Source organism: Capsella rubella, unplaced genomic scaffold, assembly GCF_000375325.1.
Source record: "Capsella rubella cultivar Monte Gargano unplaced genomic scaffold, Caprub1_0 scaffold_4, whole genome shotgun sequence".
NCBI lineage: Eukaryota > Viridiplantae > Streptophyta > Magnoliopsida > Brassicales > Brassicaceae > Capsella > Capsella rubella.
Genome location: NW_006238920.1, coordinates 1,229,777 through 1,245,038, shown reverse-complemented (window position 1 = coordinate 1,245,038; position 15,262 = coordinate 1,229,777). Strand labels below are relative to the sequence as shown.

The following is a 15,262-nucleotide window of genomic DNA, read 5'->3' as shown; positions in this document are numbered from 1 at the left end:
GGTGTAAGGACTAGGATTAGGGAAGATAAATTTCTATGCTTAAGGACAGATGTTAATATTGTGTGGTTATAAATTGGATTACAGTTTAAGATAAAGTAAGATAGAAAAAATATTCATACAACAACAAAATTAATAGAAAAGGAAAAAAATGTATACGTTTCAATCATCTATGTATGTATATGTAAAGGATTTTTGGATTTTGTTAATCATTATGTTTAGCTGTCAAGGACCAAAAAAGGTTAAATTATAGTTACTTCTTAGAGATAAATGTAATTTTTGTTTCGCGAAAATTGGTCAAAAATAGTTTATATTGATAAAATCATAATTATGGAAAAAAATAAATAATTATTGCAAATAACATTGGCACATAAGTTATTGAGAAGAAAAAAAGTTGAGCAAAATAGTATATGATTTTATATCTAAAGAAAATAAATGTAAATTGACTTTTACAAAAGATTTAAAAATATTATATAGTGATGAAATTATAAATCCAAAAATTGATACTCCTATTTAATATAAATTTATTGAGTTTTTTTAATTGAAATTATAAAAGTTACGCAATATAGTAAATGATTGCAAATTTTTCATCTATTGTTTTGATGACATTAGTAAAGAAAATATTAAAATCAAGTAGTTTTTACAAAAAAAAAAGTGTTCAAATGAGCAGAAAATTTGGAAAAAAATATATTGGTTAAAATTTAATCAATAACTAAATGCAATTTTAGATTTAAATAACCATTATTAAGTTTTTTAAAAGAGAAAAAAGATAGTTGTCAAAACATGCAAATCAAAAATGACAATTTTGACAGCAAGAAAAAACGTATGGTTAGACGCAAGAATATCGTGTCATTTTTATTGTCTTGATATATTCTTTTCTTAAATAGTACTTTATACCGAAGACAACACAAAAATTAAAGAACTTTATATGTATATTGCTATGTGCTTTTTTTTTGTTAGCTTAATAAGCCTTTCATATATATTGTCATTTTTAAACTCTACTTTTGTTTAAAAAGAGTTTCATTTTGTATATTATAGGGTTATGTTTGGATACAAACATAGAGAGATAATGAAAGAACTACCCTAGCTAGGCTTACTAAAATATTTTTTTACGACGACTATGTATTTGAGTTTTGGGGTTTGTTCTTCTATTGCAAGTAAAAATGTAAAATCTTTGTGACCTCCATGAGCAAATTGACATGACAAGTGACCTCCATGAGCAAATTGACATGACAAGTATCAAATCACTTGTGTGTAAAGTAAACCAGAGGGATTGGTTTGCTATTTGCAGAAAGCCCATTACTATATCTAAAATAAATTCTTGAGGCCCATATATGATATATGGTCCATTATATCCTAAACATAAACGGGAACAATTCGTATTTTTTCTTTCAATGCATGTTATCTACGCCCATGTTCATTTTTGTCGAGCAAAGTATGGAAACAAACAATGTACGTTAGGTCCCAACGAACTGCATTGTTAAGGTATGAGCAATTGAACATACATCAATGATCAGTTTGTTGATCCTTGCTAAGATTGTATCGCGAAATAAAATGGCAATCAGTCACAATGGATTTGGTATTTTCATGAAACACTAGATTGAAGGAAGTTGCATGGCATATTGATTGTCACAATAACTAATAAGAAGTTGAATTTTTATGTAACACTAGATTGAACCACACGAAACAACTAAAGCTCCATCATGGTTATGACCCTTAGGCCATATATACTTCTTTGGACCATCTTACTTCCACCAAATTTGGAGTTTGAACTTATGTTCTTGATCGATGATAAGACACAAATATTAACAATAAAGATGTTAAGTTAATCAAACGAATGGACTTGGGCTTGTACAATATGAAAGCTACATGTATATTAACCTACCTAGATAATTACTATTGTATATGCCTTTTAAGGGCGAAAACTTATAAAATGATAAATGTGTTTAACAAGAAAGGAAAAAAACAACAAAAAAGATGGTAGCTCTTGTTAGATTTAGTTTACCAAAACTATAGATTATAACGTATAAAACAATATAATGGACCCATATCACATTAGGCCACCGGTGGTACCACCCTCATGTTCACTTTTTATTTTCATGATTCTAACATAAGAGTGGGTAAAGAATTGCTGAACAAACCAGATTAATATCCCAATTTCCATTTGTTTTAGCATTTCTTGTTTTCATTTCACTGAGGTATATGATTTTTCTTCACGTTATAAAATACTTAGTAAACTATATATATGATTAATATATTAAATTATCGTCTATATATATATATATATATATATATATCGGGCAAAACCAATCATTGAAAATTGATCTGTATAATGCATTTGACAATGAGGATGACTGAGGAGGAAGTTGACTCTCAATAGTTGACTTATTATACATTTTGACTTCAGAGAAAAATATACTTCTTAAAAAATAAGACTAAATACGATTATATGATTGTATATAGTGAGTGTTAAGAGTGTGAAACTAAATTTTTATCTACGTAAAATACAAAGTCACCTCCCAACCAATAATATAAAACAACTTTTCATTAAACTTCTACAATACTATAAAGTTCGCAAGATATATATAGACTTATTGATTGATAAAAAGTTTTCTAACACAAAATTTATTTGTTAACTCATAATTTTTCTTAAGGATACATACATATATTACGATTTCAATCGTTATATACGTTAAATCTCATATAATTAATGAAAGACCTTCAAGATTAGTTTAAATTTTGAAACCAACATCACTAGTTACTAGTTAGTACTATACTATACTATACATAATAGTAACTTGTTTCTTTAGCATATGGGATCGTAAGTTCATGTCACTACTACTATACATGGATGCATGGAAAGAACAAAATTAATAATTGCAAAAACTTTCATTATTGCATCATGGGTCACGCTAGAAATGAATACATTATATTAAATTCATTGGTTTTGTAGTATTTTGCAAAAAAAAAAGTTAATCACTTGTGGATATATATATAACGAATTTGGTGTATATGGTCATAGGCGCGTGTTACAATACCAAACATGTGATGAGCCAAAAAAAAAAAAAAAAAGTGAACACTTTAAAGTAAAAAACACTTTTTGTGGTTTTTGGTTTTGATAGTTATGATTGGCATTGACTCTCTTGTCCAAATGCCTTTGTAAACTTCAGCTTTTTGCATGATTCTAATTTCAACCCCTTTTTATTTTTTAATCCTAAAACTGCCCCAAAACTTTTCTAATTCTTTTCTAATTTTTTTAATCCCCTTAAAAGTCCTAATCTCAACCTGATGATAATTTTGAGTAATTAAATGTTTAAGCTCGATTAGAAGAAACTGGTTTTTTACGGCACGATGTAATTTTGAATCATACCGGAATCCAATATAAGTACACTACTTATTCATGTGCATCATTAAGTTTCTTTGAGTAATAAATAAGTACATTAAAAAAAATAAAAATAAGTACATTTAAACAGCTTTGTAATAAATATTTAGTAACTCAAATGTATCTTAAATAAGTATTCATTTAAAGCATGTTTGTCTCTCTCAAATCTCAGCTGGCAAATCTATTCATACTTTGCTCTTCACATGCCACCGAAGTCTAAAAGTAGGCATGGTCATAAAATCACATATCAGAATAGTCACTGAACGCATAATGAATTCTCCTATCCGAAATATCCGAATTCGAAGGTTTGATCCGTACCAAAAACCCAAAATATAAATATATATCCAAAAATTAGTTATATAGTTTTAATTTTATATCTAAATATATCAAATAACAAAAACTAAAAATTAACCTTGATATCCAAATTATTATAGCCATATTAGTTAAGATTATTTTTACAAAAATTCAACCAAATCTTATAAAATAAAACCATTTTTTGAAAATGAATTATTTGTTTCCCAAACACCAGCATAAATCGAATCCAAAACGATTTTTTTATTTATTTTAAACTTGAATGGATAATAAAATCCCCATTCAAATTATCTAAACCCGATCTAGAATCCAAATTCTGATGACTACTCTAAACTGATCTACTTGTCACTAGTCTCACATTTCTTAATCTTCATACAAAAGAAAAATAAAAAAAATACTAATTAAGTTTGTTTATTTATACTATCTTATCTAAACACAATTTAAATTATGAAAAGGAACAGTGGTCATGAGTGGTGAAACTTGAATTTTTACCGTAATGTGTGTCCCCGACACCGTGCAAATAAGAAGTTGTAACACTGTTACCGAGCTCGACTTGCATAGATTATCACAAATTACATTTACTTATATAATAGTAACAATCAAAAATTTAAAACTGGTCAATCTCACTAACACTTGAGAATTCACTAACGTCCAATTAGTTTTAAATATATAATCGACAAAGCTTTTTGGCCTTTTCCTCAATCTCAATGTAAGAAAGTTTTGGATCTTTCTCACTAAAATAGTGTCTGTTTAAGTGAATCACATCACTTACTATATAGTTTAAAACCTAATTAGTTTTTTTTTAAACAACCTTATAAACCACTTGGTTCTAAAATTTATCTAAAATAATTCTATACTCTCTATATTAAAAACAAATATTAAAACATCATTTGTATTTTTTTTTTGTAAAATTTTTAGAAACCTTGGATTTTAATTAATTTCTTTATGGTATATATATGGTCTACGATTTCAAAATCATTATTCATGATTTGCACCTCAGATAAATGATTAAATTTCCTGACACTTAATGAGCTACTAAATATACCAACCAAATTGTATATATATATATTATAAAATATGATAAAAAAAAATATTTGCTTTTAATCAGTTTAAAACTAAGGGAATGTATCATTTTCAAGAGCAGGTGAAAATAAAGATAAAAAGCAGTCTGTTTAATAATATTATTAAGTTATTGTCAATAACACAACAACACTAATGATAAAAGGAATTATAATTAAAAACCCTATTCTAAGAGAGATGTAACTTTTGGTTATAATTTTTATTTATATCTTTTTTTCCATGTGGGATTCTTTGACAAATGATAGTCTTCTTGGTACTGGAAGACAATTCGGGTATCTGATTATTTTGAGATTGAGATGTTAAATTATTTTTTACATAAATTATAAAAAAGTTGTATATATATAAAAAGTGAAATGAAAGAATCTATCTTAACATTTTTGAAGTACATTTTGTACTAAAATATATTTTGGCTTATAACCTTTTATTTTGTAATATTTGCATAATCAAACTCTTGCCATTTGAATAAATAACAAAACTTAAAAGTAAATTTTGTAATTAAATCACAAGCAAATCCCAAAATTGGAAACCAAATATTTATTACATCAAAATTTTTCCTAAAATCTCTCTTTAATAAACCGAATCTCTCTCCAATATATTTATATAATCTTATTTGTTTTAAATTTATATTATTACATAAAATATATTTATAATAAAAATACAAATTTTTTTCCACACATTTTGCAATTTAAATTTTTGAAAACGGACGTAGTTAACTCAATCAATAAAGAAAAAAATATATGTACAACGTCTACATAAGATAGAAAATTTTAGATAATAGTTCAAAACCTTTATAAATAAGATTAATATGTTTACAACTACAAATGAGCATGAACTTTGATTTCTCAAGTATCCAAATTAAAACTTTTATTAGCTTAATTTTCTAACAAGTTTAAAATGTGATAAATATTAAAACTTTAAAAAGCTGAAAATTCTGATATTTTATTTAATTTTTATAGAATATTAAAATAATGAAAAATATTTAAACTCTACAAAAATTAAAAGTATTACTAATATTTTAACTCTAAAAATATTTAAAATATAATAATATTGGACATATTATGATTGAACGAGTTTTAGTTTACAAAAATATGATTATATTTTTCTGCGGGTTGTCTATATTTAAAATCTTTTACAGGTTAAGTTAAAATATAATTTTTTATTTACAACAAAATTGTCTCACGATGTACCGCGGGTTTAGCACATATATCTATGAATTTACTTATAATACAAATTTATAAAATTATATTAAATTAAATAAAATAAACATATACAAACTAAATTATATAAATCAACTACGAAAATGATCAACCAAAGAAATATATTAAATTACACCACGGGCTAAATCCTAGTAAGAAGAAGAAAAGAAAAGTAAACATTACGAAGTTTCCCTTTACAGCAAGCATCCTATGTCTCTCTTTCCTTTATGTCTTGGAGAAACCAATTTTTGGAGGGAAATATTTCCATTAACAAAAAAGAAAAGTTATATATTTATACACACACATATATATATATATATATTTAGATATTGTATTATTGTCTTCTTTTTTGGTGGGAATAATATTATAAAATTTTAATTTTAATTTTTACTTATACATTGATTCCAAAATAACAATCTTTCGAAGTTTCTATGATTGAAACTTTTGTTTTCTCAAATGATCTTTAATTGTAGTTAAGGACATTCGGTTTTATTGATATATTTACTTTTTCATATTATTCGGTTATGTTTTGTTTTTTAAATTTGGTTTAACTTCTTAAAAAATAATTAATAACCGAATTACAGAATACTATATTTGATTATCAAACAATTCGATCACTCAAACTATATATTAGAAAATAATTAGTTTTTTTATAATAGTAATTACATTATACATTAACCACACCATATTCATCTGCCTTAATCCACTTAATTCACATTACTGTGATCTGATGTTATCAGAATCTTTTATAGTACAATAGTTGACGACAACAAAGTATCTAATGGTTACAAAATAGTGAGCAAAAAAGTCAAACAAAGTGAATATGCAAAGGTAATTAAATTGAGACAAATGAACATTAAAACGTCAAATCATTTAGACAATCAGTAGAAGTGTGGTTGTTTGTATAGTTTGACAAATTAACATGTCTAAATAGCTCATGTACTGATGAGTGGTTTAGTAATCGATCTCATCTTTAATTAGTTGGCCTAATGCACCAACAACTCGAATGAGATGCAAACTTATCTTATCTCTTATATTACTTCTAAACATTCCAATATGTAAACCTAAGTACTAAGTAGAATAATAAATAATCAAAACATTAGGGAATAAGTACAAGAGTTAAGAGAATGTAATAAGAAAAGAAACAAAAGAAAACAAAAAACGTAGGATCCTACGAGTAATAATCCTATGAGTATAGAAGAAAGAAACAGAACGAGACAATGAGCAATGCGATGGTTCAACAACTCCCACTTACATTCCAACAAAGCCCCAATACAATACAATACTTAGTTTTTGTTTGCTCACCTTTTTATTTTGAGTAACTTTTTCTCTTTGATAAGTGCAATATATATTATATTCTGATTAATTGAAAAAGTCGTTCAAATATTGACAAATGAGTAGATAAATAGTATATAATATATAGTTTTTGTCTCCTTTCGTTTTTGTTTTCTTTCTCGTTTCACCACAAAAATAGTAACGGAAGATTATTTTTATTTTTCTTTTACTTCCTTGGGTTTGTCTTTGTACATTTTCATTTTTTGACTTGTTTTACTTTTTTGTATATAACAATTATTAAAACTCTTTGTTTCCTTGGAGACTTGAGATTGTAACGGACGTTGTTTTACTTGTCAGTCTTTACGGGTAGTCAAAGCTGTAACAAATGATGTACAATTCCAATGTGTTACAAGACCATGCATGATTCATGCTTGATGAGTGATGTTTTAAAAAATCATATATTGAAGAAGTTGTAAAGTTTACTGAGTTTATAATTTCTAAGTTATATCACTATATCAATATGTAATACATAGAAGCATTAAGGTTTCTAAAGATTCTTACATTCCTAGTTATATCACTATATTATATCAATATATGAACTATCTATATCACAAAACTCTGAGGAAATAGAACTGATGTAGTATTTTTGTTTTTCTTTATATAATATGTTTTGACATTAGTTTTTTTTTGTCATTTGTGAAAAAGGGAAAAAATATATAATGTTTTATAATTTTAATAAAACTGTTGATTTATCAACTAAATTTACCCGTATAGTATTGTAGTTATTTTTGAGGGGAGAAAAGTATTGTAATTATTTGTAGCATTATTTGTAAGATAAAAATAGATACATCATTACTTTGTTTTAAAAAACTAGATAAATTATGTTATAAAATTCATATATTCATGCATATATGACTACACGATATTTTTTAATCAAACAAACAATTTATAAATTAAAAATTAGGAATTACTATCACTAATTATATATATACATGACAAAAAGTTGGAGTTTCACTTACAAAAATAATAGGGTAACAAAATACAAATAAGCTAAAAATTCACCCAAAATACAACATATATTAGTATCAATTGTTTATTATAATTCGTGAAAAAGTTTCAACTATAGAATATAAATTTTACGTATATCGATATCCCACGTAAAATGTTGTGCTTTTAATGCAAAAAGAGAAAGTCCCAAAAAAACAAAAGATTGATAAAGAAAGGCTAAGTAAGAGGGAGAGGTGATGATGTGAGATTCTTCTCTCTAGGGTCAAAAAAGTTAATCCCACACTCTTTTTGCTTCTTCTGTGTCTTTCCTTCTTCTGTATACGCGCGTGAGATATAGAGAAGAGAACACAAGAAAGAAAAAGAAAAAACATCAAATCTTTGCTACTTCTCTTTGGTCGTATCCGTATATATGTTCTTTCTTATATCAGTAAGCAAAAATAATCGCTTTCATAAACTTCAGATTTGTTTTCTTTTTTTTTTTTTCTCCAATGGTGGAAGAAGACAAGTGATGTGTGCATCTCTTGGAGTTTAGTTTCTTCTTTATGATTCATTCATAAATCTGAGGATCATCAGCATCAAATCTGTTTCTTCCTCTGTCTCTAACTCTTAAGTCAAAACCCATTTGCAAATTGTTCTTCTTACTCTCTTTGAGTCTTTGAGATCAGTTACGAAGTAAGCTTTTGTTACAAAAGATTCATAGTGAGGGGATTTGAAGACAAGAGAATGCTGAGACAGAGACATAAGCGTTCTAAGAGGTTTGTCAATTTCTTCTTTTAGCTCTGTTTTTTTATAGCTTCGAGGTTACTTGTTTCTGTGTATGATGATTATGAGTGATTTTTCTCAAATTTGACAACATGGGTAGTTGAAGTTTACTCAGATGCAGAGTAATCTTGTTGTTAGATGTGTTAAAGTTTGATTCTTTATTGAAGAATTTAAGGTTTTTAGGGACTTAAAGATTGGAACTTTAAGTACTTGTCATAGAATGTGGTTTTGTTTCTGTTCTGGGTTTGATTGATTCTTTGAATCTTGATTTTTTTACTTTATATTGTAGCTGTACTGTTCCTGAGAAGAAAAAGATTGAAGATGAGAATAGCATTGACTGTTCTCTGGATGCTTCTCAACGCCTCAAGCTCGTGAGTTTTAAACCCAAAAGCTTCTTTTTGATTTATGAGTTTTTACTGTTTCAGTACAGCTGATTCTTTAGCTTCTCTCAACTTGTTTTTGTCACAGGACTTGCCTCGTTGTGGAGATAAATCTGTTGAAACGAAGAAAGATCTATCCCCGGATGTACCATTTAAGAGCTCTTTGAAGCAAGAGGTTTGTATAGCTCTCTCTCTTTTACTTCAAGATCATTTGGTTTATTCACGTAAGTGATTTCCTTATGATCTTTGGTTATATTTAGATTCAAGAGCTTGAGAAAAGATTGCAGAACCAGTTTGATGTCCGTGGTGCGTTAGAGAAGGCATTAGGCTATAAGACACCTTCTCGAGACATCAAAGGTGACTCTACACCAAAGGTAAAGTAATTGTTTTTTTTATGTAAGTAGGTGACATAATGTAGATGTTGTGCAGCTCATGAATGATGTTATAAATGTTTTTGCAGCCTCCAACCGAATTGATTAAAGAAATCGCGGTGTTGGAGTTGGAAGTTTCGCATTTGGAACAGTACCTTCTATCTTTGTATCGTAGAGCATTTGATCAACAAACATCTTCAGTATCTCCACCAACATCGAAACAACATGGCTCGACTTCACCTAAATCCACTCTCAGAGGAAAACGTCTAGACTTCTCAAGAACACCTGAATCTCGATGTTTCTCCTTTGACAACAGACTGAAGAGTCCACAGTTGGTGGAGAAGGAAGTTGAGTCTCCTAACCTTAGATGCAGACAAGAAAGCTTAGCCACTCAACCTCGATGTTTCTCATTTGACAATAGACTGAAGGAACCTGGTTCTGCTGGTCGACAACTCAACCAAGAAAACTCAAGAATCGATTCTCAGTGTTTCCCCTTTGATAATAGAGTGAAAGAACCAGTCTCTGCTGCTCGGCAATTTAATCAAGAAAACTCGGCTATTGATTCTCGGTGTTTCTCCTTTGACAATAGACTTAAAGATCAATCTTTTATTGAGAAGGAGGACATTGATTCATGTGTTCGCCGTTGCCAATCCACTCTTAATCAACGTTCCACCTACAAGAGCCGAATATCTCCACCAGAAGACTCGGTATTCGCCTGCCACTCCCAACCATTGTCCATACATGAAGTAAGTCTCATTGATATCATCTTGTATTTACCTTAGAGTTTATAAAGTCTGTAACTTTACTCACTTTTGATACAACAGTACATACAAAATGGATCAAATACTGCTAGCCTTGCAGAACACATGGGAACTCGGATATCTGATCACATATTTATGACTCCAAACAAGTTATCAGAGGAAATGATTAAGTGTGCCTCTGCTATATACTCCAAGCTAGCTGATCCTCCATCGATAAACCACGGTTTCTCATCCCCTAGTTCATCTCCATCATCAACAAGTGAGTTTTCACCTCAAGACCAATATGATATGTGGAGTCCAAGCTTCAGAAAGAACTCGTCTTTCGATGACCAGTTTGAATTCAGCGGACCTTATAACTCAATGATCGAAGTGTCACACATTCATCGAAGCCATAGGAAAGGCCGTGATCTTGACCTGATGAATCGAAACTTCAGGTTTTAGTCTTTACATCACAGCTAACAGAGTTTTCCTTTGCTCTTCTGCTCAACTTCAGGATAGTTCTCATTGGTTTGTTCTTATACAGCTTACTTATTAAGCAACTGGAGAGTGTTGATCCGACAAAGCTCACTCATCAAGAGAAACTTGCATTCTGGATTAACATACATAACGCACTTGTGATGCATGTACGTGGCTTTCTCTATGCTCCTTTGATCTAATCTCTTGTCTTATCTTTATTGTAGTTTTCTAACTTATAATGGACTTTTCACCATTGCAGACATTTCTGGTAAATGGGATTCCACAGAACAATGGGAAACGGTTTCTACTGCTCTCCAAGGTAATATCATTAGCACTCTTGTTGGTTTAGTTCAAGAGATACTTTCAGAAAAATACTGAATTTGTTTGTCTCTGCTTGTATATTTTCAGCCTGCTTATAAAATAGGAGGTCGCACGGTAAGCATAGAAGCAATACAAAGTTATATTCTTCGCATCAAGATGCCTCGTCCTGGCCAGGTAAGGCTGAATTCTTCTGTATCTCTAAACTCCACATTGTTAATGTGACTTTGTCTAAAACTTTTTCTCTTCTATATGTAGTGGCTGAAGTTATTACTCATTCCAAAAAAGTTCAGAACCGGAGATGAACATCAAGAATATTCCCTTGACCATTCCGAGCCTCTCTTATACTTTGCCCTTTGTTCAGGCAACCATTCTGACCCTGCGGTAAGTAGAGAAAGAAGCTTACACTTCTGCTATATCTTGCTTAAAAGAAAGCTTAAAAGAAAGAGATATTGAATGTGCTTTTCTTTTGGCTGCAGATTCGTGTGTATACGCCCAAGGGCATATACCAAGAGCTAGAAGCTGCTAAAGAGGAATACATTCGCGCAATGTTTGGAGTAAAGAAAGACCAGAAACTAGTCTTACCAAAGATAATTGAGTCTTTTAGCAAAGATTCAGGTTTGAGTCAAGCGGCATTGATGGAGATGATTCAAGAATGTCTCCCCGAGACAATGAAGAAAACTATAAAGAAACTTAGCTCAGGGAGATCCCGAAAGAGCATTATCGAATGGACGCCTCATAGTTTCGTGTTTCGGTATTTGATAGCCAGAGAACTTGTTAGATGAAATTCTTTTTTTAAGGGTTTTGATTTCAGGTCCTAAGTTTCTTTGTAATGTTAAGTACATAGGAGAATGAATTGTGAGTGTAGAGAGTAGAAATAGGGAAGATGATGTTTTGGCTTGTATTGTCTTTGTCGTAGAAGATTAGTGTGTACATACAAATTCAATTCCATTATTGTTACATCATATGTTTTCAGCAAGTTAACAAAGTCAATTATTGATATAGGTCATAAGATGGGTGAACAAACTCAAAAAGCTTATTGTAGGTTTGTTGACTACCACTTGGAATTACATGTTGAAATTGATAATTGATCGAACCTAGTTTTGGGTAGACCTGGGTAAAGAAAGCGATTTGAATGTACCAAACCAAAACCAAACCAAAAGTGATGTACCAATCTAATAGATACTAAACTTAAGAACCGAAACTTAATTGTACCGAACCGAAAACATAATAAATATGTATTTAAAAAATCGAAAATACCGAAAATATACCAAAAATATACCCGAAAAACCAAACCAAAAATATTTGTTAAGATTCCAAAAATACTCAATTTTTTGGTTAGAGCCAAAACAAAAAAAATACCCGAAAATATTTTAGTTCTAAATTGACTCAGTTCAAAATCCGAAACAAAACTAAAACTCTAAAAGAAAATTGAAATAGATGTTAAACTCAAGCTCCCGAAAATCCAAAAATCAAAAGTACCAAACCAAAAAATAAAAATTCGAATGACCGGGACTAGTTTTGAATTAAGAATCATTTTACATTCACACTAAAGTCACTAAACACCTAGTTAAATCATTAATTTTGAGTTAAGAGTTAAGATGGAACTATAGAATAGCTAATATTCTTTAATCACATACGCTCCACGAATCTAATGGAACATTTATAATATAAACATGTTACCATTTTTATCATAATAAAGCATAAAGAGAACCAATGAATTCTTTTGAAAGATGAAAGGACACAAACAAACTCATAAGCTTTTTTAGTTGTGGGATATTTCATTATTATTATATACACAACACTTTCAATAAAATTTTGGTGGATAGGCTTTTATGAACGTAAACTTCTGTTTTTTTATTTTTTTTTCTCTTTTGCCAAACTTCTCTTTGTCTTTTTCTTTTCTTTCTTTTCATGTTCTTTTGGTTTATTCTTTCTTTTTCTTCGTACATATATACACTTTAAAGTCCTCATATATAAAAGAGTGTTTTCACTTTATGTTTTTCTCACATTTTAGCCTTTTTTGATATATATATAATCTTAGATATATTTTACATGATTGTATAAATGAAAAAATATACAAAAATAAAAATAAAGAAGTGGGCTTTTAAAAGTAGGCCATAATGGTTTGGCACCGCACGTACCGTCGTCGCTCTCTCATTTAAAGACATGTCCAAACTTATTATTACTCCAATTCTTTTGTTTCCCATTCATTATTGCTTTCCAGCATTTGCTTGTGTAGTTGACCTAGTTGACATGGACACTACCACACATGTAACGAAATTTAAACCAAACTAAACCGAAACGAATCGAAATAGTTTAGATCAACATCATACCGATTTTTATAATCATGGGAAAGCAAAATAACCAAACCGAATTGAGACAATTTTAGTGTAAATGAATATATGGAAATTCTCAAAAACACACTTTTAAAATCATTATTGATTTCCAGCATTTGCTTTGTATAGTTGACATACTCAAACAGATAAAAGCATATGTAACCATATAAAAACCAAACCGTAACGAATCAACATATTTTAGATCAACATTGTACCGAATTTTCTTTGTAAACCGATTCTTATACTAATGGGAAAGCAAAATAACTAAAACCGAATTGAAATAATTTAATTATAATTGGATTTTAAAAAAAATTACTAAAACCAAACCGAATAAAATCGTAATTATATATCAAACCCAACTGGAACCAAACCGAAATATATTGGTTCGGTAATAGTATCCATAAAACCAATCAAACCGGGATAAGAAGCAAGCTCAAAAACTAAAACCAAACATAGAGATCTCACATCGTATCAGATATCAAGTACGTGATGTGGTTCAATCAGATAGTTTATCAAATCAATAGCTGTAATCCTGTAACCAAAAAATTTAAAAATCCAAAAACAAAAAAAAAAAATCAAATGTCATTGTAATGCCAAGAAATTGACTTCGTCATAATGCATCAGATGCATAGGACCAAATCGGGTGATGCCTCTCTCAAACCTAACCCCTCCTAATGCGTAGGGTCACTTAAAGTCAAATTACTGAGTCTATGTGATGTCTCCATTGTAGTTTAGTCATTACTCATTATGCATGTTTCATAATTCATATTGTGTCACTATAGTATTATCTCATTACTATTCAAAAATCTACAAAAAAGGTATTAGGCAGACTTATCTAATTTTCATCTTGATTTACATAATTCATCCAAAAATATTACTAAAATTAAAATGATACATTTAGTGTACAACTTAAACCGACGGAAAACAAAAATATTCCTACAATCTAAAACTCATACGAAAAAATAAGGATTCTGAACGATTAGCGAAACCAAAAGAAAACACTACAAACATTGTAAAATATTTTTATATTTATCTAAGTTTTTGACATTATTGTTATTTCACCGATGCAACTACTGACAAATATTCATGAAATGCCAACTTCGAAATTGGTCAGTGTGTAAGTGTTAAACTGACGCAAAAGATCGAATCTTTTTAACAAGTTTCATTAATTAGTTTGGAGTTTTAATCCATGATTAACAGTGTTACAACTTATATTATTTTCTAAGTTTTGTTTGTTTGTTTGGTTGTGTTTACCTTAATTCCAATCAAAAATACTAGTCATGAGGATCAAACACATGGTCCTTTCTTATTCACAAAATGTAATCTACTTGGATTATACTCTATAGTCATATCTTAATCTTTATGTATATATAACAAAGTCATCTTAAATTTGAAGTTTGGTTGGTGATAACGAAACCAATAATGTAAGAGAGAAACACATTGGATGGGATAAGTGTCATTAGACCAAAACAAAACACAATGAACACTTCAAACGGTAGCAAATGAAACAATATATCGAATGAGAATAGTTGTACTAATTACTGTTTATAATTTTTGTACTAGTCAATAAGATTAATCCTTATATTAATTACTATGATTAGATCTTACGCTTGTTTGTGTGTGTT

The 15,262-nt window shown here is 29.3% G+C and overlaps 1 protein-coding gene across 1 annotated transcript; it reads left to right on the top strand.

Annotated features, from left to right (window-relative positions):
• Positions 1-8,524: 8,524 nt before the first annotated feature.
• On the top strand, positions 8,525-12,286 carry LOC17889676. Its single transcript, XM_006293736.2, has 11 exons — positions 8,525-9,005; positions 9,302-9,383; positions 9,481-9,567; positions 9,653-9,766; positions 9,853-10,509; positions 10,588-10,958; positions 11,048-11,147; positions 11,240-11,299; positions 11,389-11,475; positions 11,557-11,682; positions 11,778-12,286. The coding sequence occupies exons 1-11, from the start codon at positions 8,974-8,976 to the stop codon at positions 12,081-12,083; spliced, it is 2,022 nt and encodes a 673-aa protein (XP_006293798.1). The 5' UTR covers positions 8,525-8,973; the 3' UTR covers positions 12,084-12,286.
• Positions 12,287-15,262: the final 2,976 nt, after the last annotated feature.

Excerpts from the sequence above, each read along its gene's own strand:
- LOC17889676 (XM_006293736.2), top strand. The coding sequence starts at position 8,974 with ATGCTGAGACAGAGACATAAGCGTTCTAAGAG. Across the intron at positions 9,006-9,301 it reads AGACATAAGCGTTCTAAGAG|CTGTACTGTTCCTGAGAAGA; the intron begins GTTTGTCAATTT and ends TTTATATTGTAG. Across the intron at positions 9,767-9,852 it reads AAGGTGACTCTACACCAAAG|CCTCCAACCGAATTGATTAA; the intron begins GTAAAGTAATTG and ends ATGTTTTTGCAG.